General features: G+C 44.3%; 1 protein-coding gene across 8 annotated transcripts in view; it reads right to left on the reverse strand.

Moving 5' to 3' along the window:
* Window positions 1-12768, reverse strand: part of LOC119009671 (brain-specific angiogenesis inhibitor 1-associated protein 2-like) — a 75093-nt gene that overhangs the window by 46300 nt on the left and 16025 nt on the right. For 6 of the 8 annotated variants that reach the window (XM_037081148.1, XM_037081145.1, XM_037081147.1 and 3 more), the window contains 2 exons: window positions 5861-5936; window positions 909-995 (listed from right to left, as the gene is read on the reverse strand). In XM_037081148.1, coding sequence (XP_036937043.1) covers window positions 909-995; window positions 5861-5936 — 163 coding nt within the window. The remainder of the gene's footprint in view (window positions 1-908; window positions 996-5860; window positions 5937-12768) is intronic. The other 2 variants (XM_037081151.1, XM_037081149.1) reach the window with 1 other exon arrangement.

Consider the following 12768-nt stretch of genomic DNA (forward strand, 5'->3'; position numbering starts at 1 on the left):
TCCACACTCTCCCCTGCACGGCGCTGCTTTACCCTGCGTCCTCCCTCTCCTACACTTTTTCAGTCCACGCCTGCTATCTTAAGTCGCATCAGGGTAAAGGAACGAAGAGGATGCAGTGATGCAGGGCTAACGCAGACTCGTCACACTCCCCGGCATGTGACCGGGTTTACAACTATGAAACAACTTTGCACAGAGTGCAGCAGTTACATACAGGCCTGTCCTGCTACAGATACTGTAGATTTTCCTACCTGTGCATCCACTAGAAATGGGCCTTCAGTGCTCGCCTATGCAAATTATGACTAAAAGTAGGTCTATGATGAGCAGAACCAGAGCTGATCCAACACGCTGAGTGAGGGCTGAGCGAGCTGGGAAAATTGCTGCACACTTCCTGCTGGAAGCAGCAGTGGAACGGGAAGATTTTTCATTAACGCAGTAAATATAGTGAAGGCTTATTGTGAATAGGGAGCCAATCCATCTCGCCATGTGTGCTTTTGTGAGTATTAAATGCCAGACAAATTTGTGAGTTTATTATTTGCTCACAGCGGTGCTACATAAAAGCAACTGGAGAGCCTTTATGTTTCCTGAATGTGAGGGAAACAAGAGATTAACCACATGGGCATGCTGTGACACATGTATAGAGTTAATTCTTCCCAAATTAAATGTGTTTGATTAAATGACTCGGGAGTAATAATGCATCAAATCATCTCCACATTGCACGACGACAAAGTCTTTTAGGATTAAACACTGATTTATTGGAAAATGACTGTGTGTGTGTGTGTGTGTGTGTCCAGTTTCACGTTGGTCATCAGCTGCTTCTGCTCTACAACTTGAGGCCATCCCATTCACCATCTGCTTGTGCATCCCCCCTCCACCCCACCAGGGGCGCTACAGCCACTACAAGGACTCACCAAGATCCTTAGAGCCTTGACTTTCGCTGGCCATCTCGCCCATCCGCACCAGAGCGTCGAAGTAGCCCTTTGCAGCATATGTGACACCTGGAAACATGGAAGCATTGGGCATCAGATCAAGGGTGCGGAGTTGAAATAGATGTCTTGTTCAGCTCTGCAACCCTCCCCTACAGCCCCCGCCCCCCAGAGAGGTAAGGTTGGGCATGGGAAATAAAGAGCGACAGGCGGAAATGGAGACCAGGCAGGAAAAGAAAAAGCTCTATGGAGGCAACTACAGGGAACAGAGATAAAGCTATAGAGACTAATCTCAAGCACAACCAGTGACAAAGCAGAAACCCTGTCGTCAGCACAAACTGAGTCTTGTCGATGGATTGATTAGAACAAATTACAGAGAAAACATTTTTCTTACTTGCCCATAGAGGTATCTAACCATTAAAAACAGTATCTGATTGTCTCTGACACTTATTTGCATAAGACAACAATGATTTGGTTTTGGTTATTATTTGGGATCTAACTTCAGGCTGGTGAAAATTCCAGAGACACATCAAAATAATTCCATACGCATCGTTTCTCATCGACCTCATTTTTTCTGACCTCACTAATGTCCATTGCGTTTATTTGAGAACTGATTACTTAACAAACATTTGTCTTCCGCCTATCATTCACATTTATCATTGTTTTATTGTCACATACAATTCCAGTGTCTGACTATTAAGTGTCTTGCTGATACCAAGTTTGTAATTGCCTAATTTTTCCATTACATTATCGTTATATCAGTGGCATAAAATGGTCGTAAAATTACAATAATGTTTTTTATCGCATTTATTTCTGGGAGAATATATCGTCTACAAACGGCAGTACGCTGGCGTCTGCAGCCGGCAGGATAGTTTGCAGGAGTTCAAACTAAAATATACAGTGAGCCGATGATTCAAGTCCAGTTTTAGTAACAGATCCATGAGTTTTACGGCTTCTCATCAATGCACATTGTTTTTCTATAGGACAGAATGTGGAAGGTTATCAAGTGTCAATCATGTTTATTGAACAACGCAGCGCTGCCGTCTGTCTGAACAGATCCACTACGCAATCCTGAGCTGACAAGCCGAGTAATAATGATTCTTCTTGGTGTCCAATTACATCACATCAGTTTCAGTAAATCAAATCTCCCAGTATATTTTCATATAGATCAAATCACTAAACCTAGAAACTGTGATGCCCACAGGCATGGATTCAACACTGGGACTGAGTAAATTTGATAAAATGCAATCAAACCTCAACCACAGCAATAAACCTTGAGGTGAATTGAGTTTAATAAAATTCTAATTTCAGTGTCTACGTGGCTAGATAAGCAGAAAAATGTTGTTTCGTAATTTGGATGAACTGAATCTTTAAAGTTCTTAACAAACCATCTGAACAACTCCAACTTCCATGGCGATGATGTCAAAGCACGCTGCAGTTCTAATACTGTATGTCAGCTGTTACCCTCAGCGGTTCATCATCACACGAGCCGAGGATGCTGGCTGAGTCCTGACGGTGACTCAGGCCTTAACAACGGGGACAAGATGGCCTCAAGCAGCAGTGACGGTGAATTAAAGCAGGTCGGTGGTTAGCCACACAGGGACTGACAGCCATGATGACAGAGGACGCATGTCCAGTCGGGAGATACATATGGATGAGGGCTGAGTTTTATTACGGGGCCGTCATGTTGATGCGTGCTGGTGCTTTGAACTGCCAGAGGACGCTCATGCAGAATCCCAAGAGAGAGAAGGGAAATGACAATGTATTTAAATCTCCACATGGAGAACAATGTAAATCTATTCTAGTTGTAGTTGTTTTCTTAACACTAAAAAGCTGCTATGTGAGTTATTGTTCTGAAAAAAAAACCAAAGAAAGACGACGTCCGGTTGCTCAATCACTAAACATGTTTAACTTTTTCATTCCTTCTATGGGAACATTTTGAGACAACTTCTGAAACTGGCCCGCTGTCACTTCTCTATCAAAACCACAGACTGAGATAGAAGCCAGTAAATCTCTACACAGCGGTGCAAACCTCCACAGTAAGCTCTGATGCAGTGACAAGTCAGGACCCTTTGCTGGCTTCTCCTGAACCTCGCTTGAGTTAAGCCTTGGTGGGATATAAGAATGCGAGGGAGCACGGGGATGGAGGTGAGGCTAAGGCGGCTGGATGAGCACAGCTAATTTAATCGATGTCTGGAGAAATCCCAGCTGGGAGGAGAGCGGGCCAGGTGAGGCAGGTTTAGCTTTGGGGGGGGATGCTTTGCTTGTCTGTCAGCTGAAAAAGCGTCAGGGAGGTGAGGAAGGTGTGTGAGGAAAGGAAGAAGAAGTAGTGTCTGCCTGTCGAGAGGATCAGAACAGTGACATAAAGCCAATAGAAAGCGGAGAGTGTCAGTGTGGATGAAACACAAACAAGAAAACAAATCTAAATCAGCTGTGATTGGTGTTTGGTATGTACTCCATCTTCATTCCCACCAAATCAAGTCTTCAACATCAGTCACATCACCTCCCTCATCACCGTCCAATATGCACTGACTTGATGGTTTGCAGGACATCTGGGCTCAAACTGAACTAAACATCATGTCGTAGAGGTCCATGTCTCACAGCCGAACCGACCCAAACACGCTGGATCTCCTCCGTTCACTGTCAGTGTTTGTGACTCCCAGCCTATGTTACATGTTGAAGCCCCCATCAGTGTATCCTGTTGTCAAACATTTTGAATTGAAACGTCTGTAAAGCCAGAATTGATTGATTGAATAACTCATATATTGAGCTGCGAAAGAAGTTGGTGTCATGAAACTGTGCACATGTGCAGCAGAAGTATAACCTGTGAGAAAAAAACTTTTTTCGGCAGCAATTTTTAAGTTTTTGTGAAGTTAAGGCTCTCTACAAATTCATAGGGGCCTGGTTTTGTCCACCTGATATACCTGCCAGTTTGCAAGATTGACGATTGATGAAAGATCTTTGTTTATGAGATCAGAAAAGCACTGTATTAACTTACCATTCATAGGTGACATACAACTCTTTCAAGCGTGTTTTCAGTGAGCGAAGTGTCCTGGTTCTGATTTAATATCTTCATGTTTTTTATTTTGGACTTTTAATGAGAACTTCATTGAGTTCAAAGTATTTTGAATTGCTTGTTTTAGACTAGTTAAAGAAATAGTAACGTATAATAATTATTTGTTTCCCTGTTTTTTAATTCAGTTCTCTGTAAATAGCCTCTGCTAGATGTTCCCTGACCTTTAAACTACCAGATCAGTGTTTGTTGGGCGACGCTCACACACATGTCCCAGGTGAGATGTTCCCTCGGTCCTGCAAACCAACAATATTTTCCAGCCTCACAGCTCCTGCCAGCTACAGTGCTGCAATGATATGCAGCGAACATTTAAATAAAAACTTAATTCTGGCTAAGCACCACACATCCAAAACCACACGACCCACATCCAGTGCATTCAAGCCCAAAACACGTCAAGACTCCAGCAAGCAAAACCAGATCAAGTCAGCTTCCTCCCTGCATCGTCCCCAGAGGTGTAAACCAGACGCCCCCATTCTACTTAAAAATTCAGAGGCTGCGCTGGTATTCTTTCTGTGACAATAGCTGCTCGCCGGGTGCCCAGCCCTGCTCTGCACTGCTCGACTCTAAACCCTACCGCTGTGCCGCTGCCTGGCATTGATGAAGTGTAATCCCCACTCAGGGAGTCGCAGGGCTATTTTTAGCCTTATCTATCAGACCGGAGTGAGGCCTCCTTTAGTGGTCTTGTGGGCTACAGAGTCTTCCCTGCATTTCCCCTCCAGGCACAAGAAGGAGAGCCCGGCTCAACACTGTGCACACAGCATACCAAGCACGGCTGCACCATCGCTGAAGAAATAAAGCACGATGCGAGCCGGATAACCTCCTCCCTGCAGAGTGGCATGAAAGCACCGAGTGGAAAGGAGGTTTTTCTTATCAATAAATGAGCTCAACATGCTCGGAGGCTCGTCTTATCTTACGACATGAACATGGCCGAGCTAAAAGCGTTTCCAGCTTTTAATCTGGAAGTATGAAATATCTAAATCAATGTTGACTGCAAGAACCAATCAGAGCCCGTGAAATGCTGATAAGCTGCCGGACATTCCTCTATTTCTGACACATATTTCTTCTTGTGTTTCTGGATATGTACCTTTATCTTTTCTTCCGTCTCGTGTTTTTTCTCGTTTTTATTTTTTCCCCCTGTCTTGTCCTGGATACCGGCTCGGTCTGCTCTCGTTTCCTCTGCCCCGTGGGGGGGCACCGTTATTCTGCTTCTGTTCCACTTCCCATTGGCTTGTGCTCCACTTAGCTCCCTCAAGACGTTTGCAGTGCTTTTGTCTTTAACCTTGAGCCGCTGCTGCATGTACACCTCAATCACTCCATCTTCATCTCTCTCTCTCTCTGTCTCGACAATGCAAACACATCTGTGCAAGCCACAAAAAGCGATGACAAATGACGTACAACAGAGGTGAACATTTAGGACCGATGAACCGGTGTCTGAGGGACGGAGACGTGTGAACATGGACGTCGTCACAGAGGAAGAATCAGAGGACATCTCATCTCTGATAAGCAAATCTTTGACATTTGAAAAGATCTTCAGTGAACACATTAACCTGGACACAAGATATTGGATGAGTGTCTCTGCAGGGGGACGTTACTGCTGTCACTTCTGCAACAGAGCAACAAGCTAGTTTACAGACATCAGGTTTGAGGTTCCTGGAGTGGCTCGATGCAGACGTCAACAGCACTAGAATCTACTGAATATCTGTGTCTCCATCACAACACATCTCTTCTTGGAGTCAAGTTGAAGATATAAAAGCAGCGCCAAGTGTCGGGTCAGCTGGCCCTCTGCCTGGACTACTGGACGGACAGGAGGAATGAAAGAAGGACGAAGACAGAGAGGAAAACAAGAAATGGTTGTTGTACTCACTGGTGAGCGCCTTCTCATAGCTTTTTCCCATGGCTATGAAGTTCCGCAAGCAGGGGTTGAACTGCTCCATGATGGACTGAAAAGGGAAGAAGAACAGCACGTTGGGTTAGTCAAGTAGCAGGAAGGACACCGTTACAAACACTGAAATGAGCTCCAATGACAGAGCGCCACTTTTTTCTTACTGGGGCATGAACACACACACACACACACACACACACACACACAGTCATACACACAGCAGTCAGATGAGCCAACCAGGAGGAAGAGGAGAGCAGCAGGGATTCATTTCAAGCTGAAAACTGAAGGGATGAAACTATGAGAAAGAGAGAGAGCAAGCAACTGTGGGGGGGCACTTGTGTATTTATATGTTGTGGTGTGTGTGTGTGTGTGTGTGTGTGTGTGTGTGTGTGTGTGTGTGTGTGTGTGTGTGTGTGTGTGTGTGGAGGGTGGAGCTGGGGGGCTGTTTCCTCTCACCTCCCCTGCTGGCTTTATTAAAATAAAACCTGCTTTTGGCTGCAGCCTCCCTCCACTCAGCAGCAGAGCTGGACACGTCCCTGTTCCCCTCCATCCCTCTAACACGCACTCAACTCCAGCACACTGCTCCCGCTAATTGCTTTCTTTCTTTCTCTTTTGTTTTTAAAGTGGCAGTTCACTAATAAAAAAAACACATTTTCTCAGTCATCTTGAGTGGCAGCTAGCTATAGTGTCACCCGACCTCAGCTCACAACCTGACAAATCAAATCAAAAGTATATATAAATGGTCAAAAGTCAGCTGTACCAGACAGCGTTTAACCATTAGGTGCTTGCAGATCATCACCATGAAATCAGAGAGTGATAGAAGAATAACTCAACCATTAACAGTGAGGAGGACAAAGAGCACGTCATGATCGGTGCAGATTCAGCGGAGCAACATCAGACTTTGCTTCTTGCGTGATTCAGTTCTGGGTGATCGGAGAATCAGGGATTATTAATTATTGATGTGACCTCTCTCGCTTTCATGACCAAGTATTGGTCAGCGAATGGGCAGAAGAGTGCGTCCACATCGGAACACACAACGAGCAGAGGCCCGAGCGCTCACTAACAAGTGAAGGAACAGTCGAGAAGAAAAGTATAATGAGTTTTACTTTCTCTGTCTGCAGTGACTCAACCTCCCACTCAGTCCAAGCTGCCCTTTCACTTCTGCTGAAACTCCGGAAAAAAACCCAGCAATTTTCTCTTTGACTTTCTTTTATAACTTTGAAGTGGCAGGACTGTCAGAGAAGCAGCAATGGAGAGAGGACAAAGGGAGTGAGGGGTGAGAAGGAGGCGATCCAAGACAGAAGAACAGATGGGGGATTATACTGTGTAATGACTAATAAGCAGTTTTTCAAATCATCAACATCAAAGCTATAAAATGTTGCAAATAACTTCTAACTCTGATGGAATCTTAGAGGCTTTGCACAAACTTCACAGAAACTCTAATGCATAGATTTATATCCATAGAACCGAACTGACTGCTGCTGTTCATCAACGCGCCCGCCATTAACGATCAATCAATCAAACTACATCATTTACAAAGACGGACGGCTGAATTTCACAATTCCACTTCCTGGTGAGACGGGACCAAAGGTCAGTTAAAGGGTAGAAAGTTATTTGAGGCTGAAATATGTTAAACAGACTTCACAGGCCAGGAGAACGATGAAAGTAAGAAGACTGAAGGGGACGAAGAGAACAGAGGAGTGAGCAGACGGCGAGGGGAGAGGAGGGTACGTTTAAGGTTCATAGACATATTTTTGTGGCTGCTCGCTACGAGGGATGCCTGCTAATGCCCGTCAGCTGACGCACAACAGTCACCTTGGTACACAAACTTCACCATGACTTCGAAAAAGGAAAGTAAGAAGTAGGGCAGGACGACACAGGGGTGCAAGAAAAATAGGCCGACTGCCCGGTGAAAGAGGAGAGAGAAGCGCTCCGAGGTGCTCAGATGAGGTGAGCTTAGTTTAGGGGTTGAAGAGTTGGACTTTGCGAAGGGATGATAATAAATACATCAGAAGCAGAAACAGATTTTGATCTATGTGAGGCTTAAGGTGATTTAAGGTGATTTCTGAATGGAAAACTAGTTGTACTTCGGATCAAAAGCAGCCCGCTGTGGACTCCCAGGGAAGATTTCTCTAACCTCGTCACATAATCACCAACATGAAAAGAAGGAAAGAGGTTAGCGGTGTTTCTTTCTGCATTTCTGAGGACAAACAGAGCTATTTATACCCCAATTCCCTCCTCGGCCCCGCTCTCCCATCTCTGGGTATATTTTCTGTTACGTAAGGTGTCGGCTGCTGAACAAACCCGGTCGGTGGAAGTGCTCCAGCACCAGTAATTATCGCAGTGGATGTACCACTGCTTGGCGGGAAGAAAGGGACGATCAACAGAAGAATAAATATAGACGATGGAGAGCTGCCCGGCTGTCATGTCTAAATCAACAGATTTACAGAGAGAGAACCGAGGGAATGTCTGTGAAGGGTGTGTGTGTGTGTGTGTGTGTGTGTGTGTGTGTGTGTGTTTGTGATTGCTTTCATGCCTATGACTGAGTGACTGAGTGATGAGGTGTGTTACGTAACCACTAGCGGACAGGTTAGGCCTCATGCGTTGCATTCTTTCACAGAGTTTGTACGGTTGTTGTTAAAAAAACTGTCTGTGTGGTTGGAAGAAGACAGAGAACAAAAACTAGCTCAGATTAAAATGTTTCCCTTAATTAAACAAAAGAAGCATTTTGGGAAATATGCTTATTCACTTACTTGCAGAGACTTAAGATGAACAAACATTTAATAACACTCCGTCTGTTTGCTAAATATAAAGCTGAAGCCGGCTAGCTTAGCATAAAGATGAGAAACAGCCACGCCGGGCATTTTCACAGAACTCTAACAAAATAACTTGTTTCAGGGTAGCTTACAATCGGCTCGTCACACTATTGGAATCCAAAACAGGACACAATAACTGTTGACAGGTTAAATGTGCTTCAGCCACAAACGTCTGCACACGTTAGTACAACTGTTCACAGAAACTAGAAACTGGAATGAGGAGATTTTCATGTTTTGTTTTACGACCTAAACCGAGACCTAACAAGTGGCAAACTGAGACTACAGAAGAATCGCTTACACAAATATCCTGTGGTGTTATTTGTGGAACAAGACGAGTGAGTATCAAAAACTTATGATCATGACTTTCTACAACATTTAAACTAGAATTGAGCGCTGAAAGCTTTTTGTCAAGGGAACCACAGTGATGCCAACTTCCGGGTCAGCCTACAAAAATCCATCATCCCCACTGCACGGCATGTCAGCAAGTTCTTGACCCTCCACAAAGTTGGTTCAGTCGGTGCTGCCCGTCACACACAAACCACGTTAAGTGCTGTGAATTAACTCCTCTGATCAACACTGACGCACGCTGCACCCGTCAATCACCATCAGCGCTGCCCTGCACATGCAAATTGTGAATTCATGAGTTTTAACCATCATCATCATCACAACATGCTCATACAGTTAAGGCTACGATTTAATAGGATCATTAACTTGGCCGGTCCTGCCTTAATCCACCCTCAATCAGCTGAGCTTGTTCCTTCAGCAACCGGGACTGAGGCTGATTAGCATTCCACTGAATGAAAGACCACATTTGATGGGAAATGAGAGGGATTACGGCGCCCGTGTGTGCTCCGGTCATGTGTTTTAATTGACTGGCTAATCACCTCCCCAATTATGCACAAAAAACTCAATAACAATACAGGGATTGTCTTATCACGTTGCAGCGTTGGGGAAAAGCTCTCATGAATGTGCTTCGTCTCCGATCAGCCACCTGGAAGCCAAATAATAACAACCGGCACATTATCTCCTACTCTGTTGAAACAGTCACGTAGATACAAACAGTGATAATGATACTCTGTTTACTGATCACAGTAAGATTCTGCCCACAGATGATGATACACCGTGTTTAATCAATCCATTATGCAGCCACAGTGTCACCAATGCAGCATTTTTTTTAATGTCCTGGCTCCCAGACAGGAACAGACTAAATGCCAAGGTGGAGCTAATCACTGAACACTTTGAAATCTACCATGAAGCGTATCACTGATCCCACTGGGGAGATAGAAATATTACACAAATAATTAGCTGACTCAAGACCAGAGTGGAGTTAACCTTTAGAGGAAATGTGTGGCTACAAATTAGTTTCAACAAATCTCAGTTGAGACATAATGAGTTTTTATGATGAGGAATGTGTCTGGAGCACAATTTAAAGTCAACATCGATAACACCTTGAGGAGAAAACGCATCTTTTCTGATCACCGGTTTGGTATCTTATTAATGTTTATATAACCAAATCAGAGAATGCTAATAGGATTAGTCAGTTGATGGATTTCATTAATTCACTAATTCACTGTCGAGCAAAAATGACAAACACTCTGTTACCAGTTCCTTAAATGTGAACATTTGTTGTTTTTCCTCTGTTTTGATATTATCGTATTATTCATTACTGACTGGACATAACAAAGTAATCTGAGGATGTCACATTGGCCATTTGTGTTAAAAATATTGGACATTTTGTAGTGTGTACGATTAATCAACAGAGAAGAACAGCGAGCAGCAAAATAGCAACAGAAGCTCGTTCCTCCTGCAGCCTTCAGGTACTGTGGTGGACTGGAAGCACGTGAACATCCACATGCCATCTCACACACACACACACACACACACACAGAGACACACACACTAGAGTACAATCCATCTCACGCTGACATGCTGTTGGTCCAGCATCTGAAATATTTATTCTCAGGACAGAAAAAGGAAACGAGCCTCTCTACCTCTCTCACCAAAAGGATGTTTCAGTTGATCGTCGAGGCAGATGTTCGACCCCGGAAGCGTCCGAGAGCAACAAAAGTGTGTGTTTGTGCGAGTGTGTGTAGAGGCATAACTGTGGAATGAAATTCTGTTTGTGTCAGTAAATGTTGGTGTGTTCATGTGTGTGTGGTTGCTGTTCACAGCGCACCGTGCTGGCAGGCAGGACTGGCTGCCATGTAGCATCAGTTTCTGCAGGGGAGATGAAGATTTGGGCCTCCGATTGTTTCTTTGTTCTTGTTTTTGGGGGGTTTCTTCAGTTTTTGTCAGTGGAAGCAGCCTGTGACTTGACTGAACTTCTCTTGTGGGAAAAGAAAGTATTTTATCTTTTTGATTTTTATCAGGTATGATACAGGAACAAGCCTTTACACCTAAACAACGTAGCATCGGTCTTTCTAACGGCCGTTTGGCATCAGCAGAACACAAGTGTGCTCATTCCAAATATGTACGAGCATAATAAAACCATTTTCTGATCTGCCAGCTTCATGGTTACACTCGGTTACAGCTAGCCAAATAAAACTACTTCTTTCAGGAAAACAACATGGTTAAAGGAAACCAGCGTCGACTCTCTGAATCCAGCTCCTGTATTGAAGCTTCACGTTTTGTGCATGATCCAAGAACATTTTTACTTCTTGCAAAAATTCTTACAAACAACAATAATAATTTCATATCCTGAAAACATCTTTATCCTCTGGACCATCATTGTAGTCTCTCTCATCTTGTCTTGAGGATCAACACACTGAATCGCACGGCTAAGAAAGACGGTAGACATCCTGCTAATACAGCTGAAATCCAGTGGCATTTCACTGTAACTGCTGTCATGGCTGTAACAGATGGCTAATGCAAGGAGAGGAAGATTGAATAGGCAGCAGCGAGCCCCTCAACACCAAGGTTAATAGATCCATCAGAGCAACATGGCAGCACACGGACATCACGTCCCATGACAGATGAGTGATGTGGAACAGAGCCAGAGGTTATACAAGCTATTAATACTGGAGCCAGACAGGCGTTCCTCTGAAGTGTTTATGACAAGTTAAGGTGCAGTCACACACTGACGAACACAGAACACACATCACAAGCATGAACTTTTGTGTCAATACTTGCGGCCAAGTAGCGCCAAAAGCTCCCGCCTAACACATTCTAATCAGTACATATACTTTTTTAATACTTGAATGTGTACAAAATTAAATAATAACTTAAGCATAATATACAGCAAAAGTGTGTAGACAGCTGACTATCACACAGGCCCCCATTCTACAAACTATGGGCATCAACATAGAGTTGGACCTTTAACAGACACTCTTCTGGGAGGCTTTCCACAAGATTTTGAGTGCGTCTGTGAAAATTTGTACCCTGTCAGCCAAAAGAAAATCCGTGAGGTCGAGTACTGACGCTGGATCAGACGGCCCGGCTCACAATCGGCTTTACAGTTCCTTCCAAAAAAGGTGTTCATTGGGGGCTGAGGGCAGGGCCGTGTTCCTCCACACCAAACTCACCTCACCATGTCTTGCTTTGTGCATATGGGCAGTAAAGCTGGAACAGAAAACGGCCTGTTTACTGTTGCAACCGAGTTGAAAGTGCCTAATTGGCTAAAATGTGTATCTTTGTATCGTTAAAGCAGGCACTAAGTAGAGTTCTCTTGGCAGCCGACAAACCCAAATTTGTCCATCAGACCGCCAGATGGTGAAGCGTGATTCATCGCTGCAAAGAAGATGTTTCCACTGCTCCAGAGTTCAGCGGCGGCGTGCTTACCCCATGCTTGGCACTGGACATGATGAGGCTTGCGTGCAGCTGCTAGGCAATGGATCCCATTTTAATGAAGCTCCTCACTAGTGTTGGTTTGACAGCCAATGCTACTGTCATCAACTACTGGGAGCCCTGTACCATCGAAACACTATGATTGATGTGTGTGACAGAAAATGCACAAACGTTACGTCTCCATATCCCGTTTATTCTTTTTCTCAAGATAGGCGGTTATATCGGCGGCAGCAGTGTATTAATCATAAGTCAGTTAGCTAACTTTGTTTCCAGCTTCTGAGACAGTGAGTT

Source organism: Acanthopagrus latus, chromosome 20 (genome assembly GCF_904848185.1).
Source record: "Acanthopagrus latus isolate v.2019 chromosome 20, fAcaLat1.1, whole genome shotgun sequence".
Taxonomy (NCBI): Eukaryota; Metazoa; Chordata; class Actinopteri; order Spariformes; family Sparidae; genus Acanthopagrus; species Acanthopagrus latus.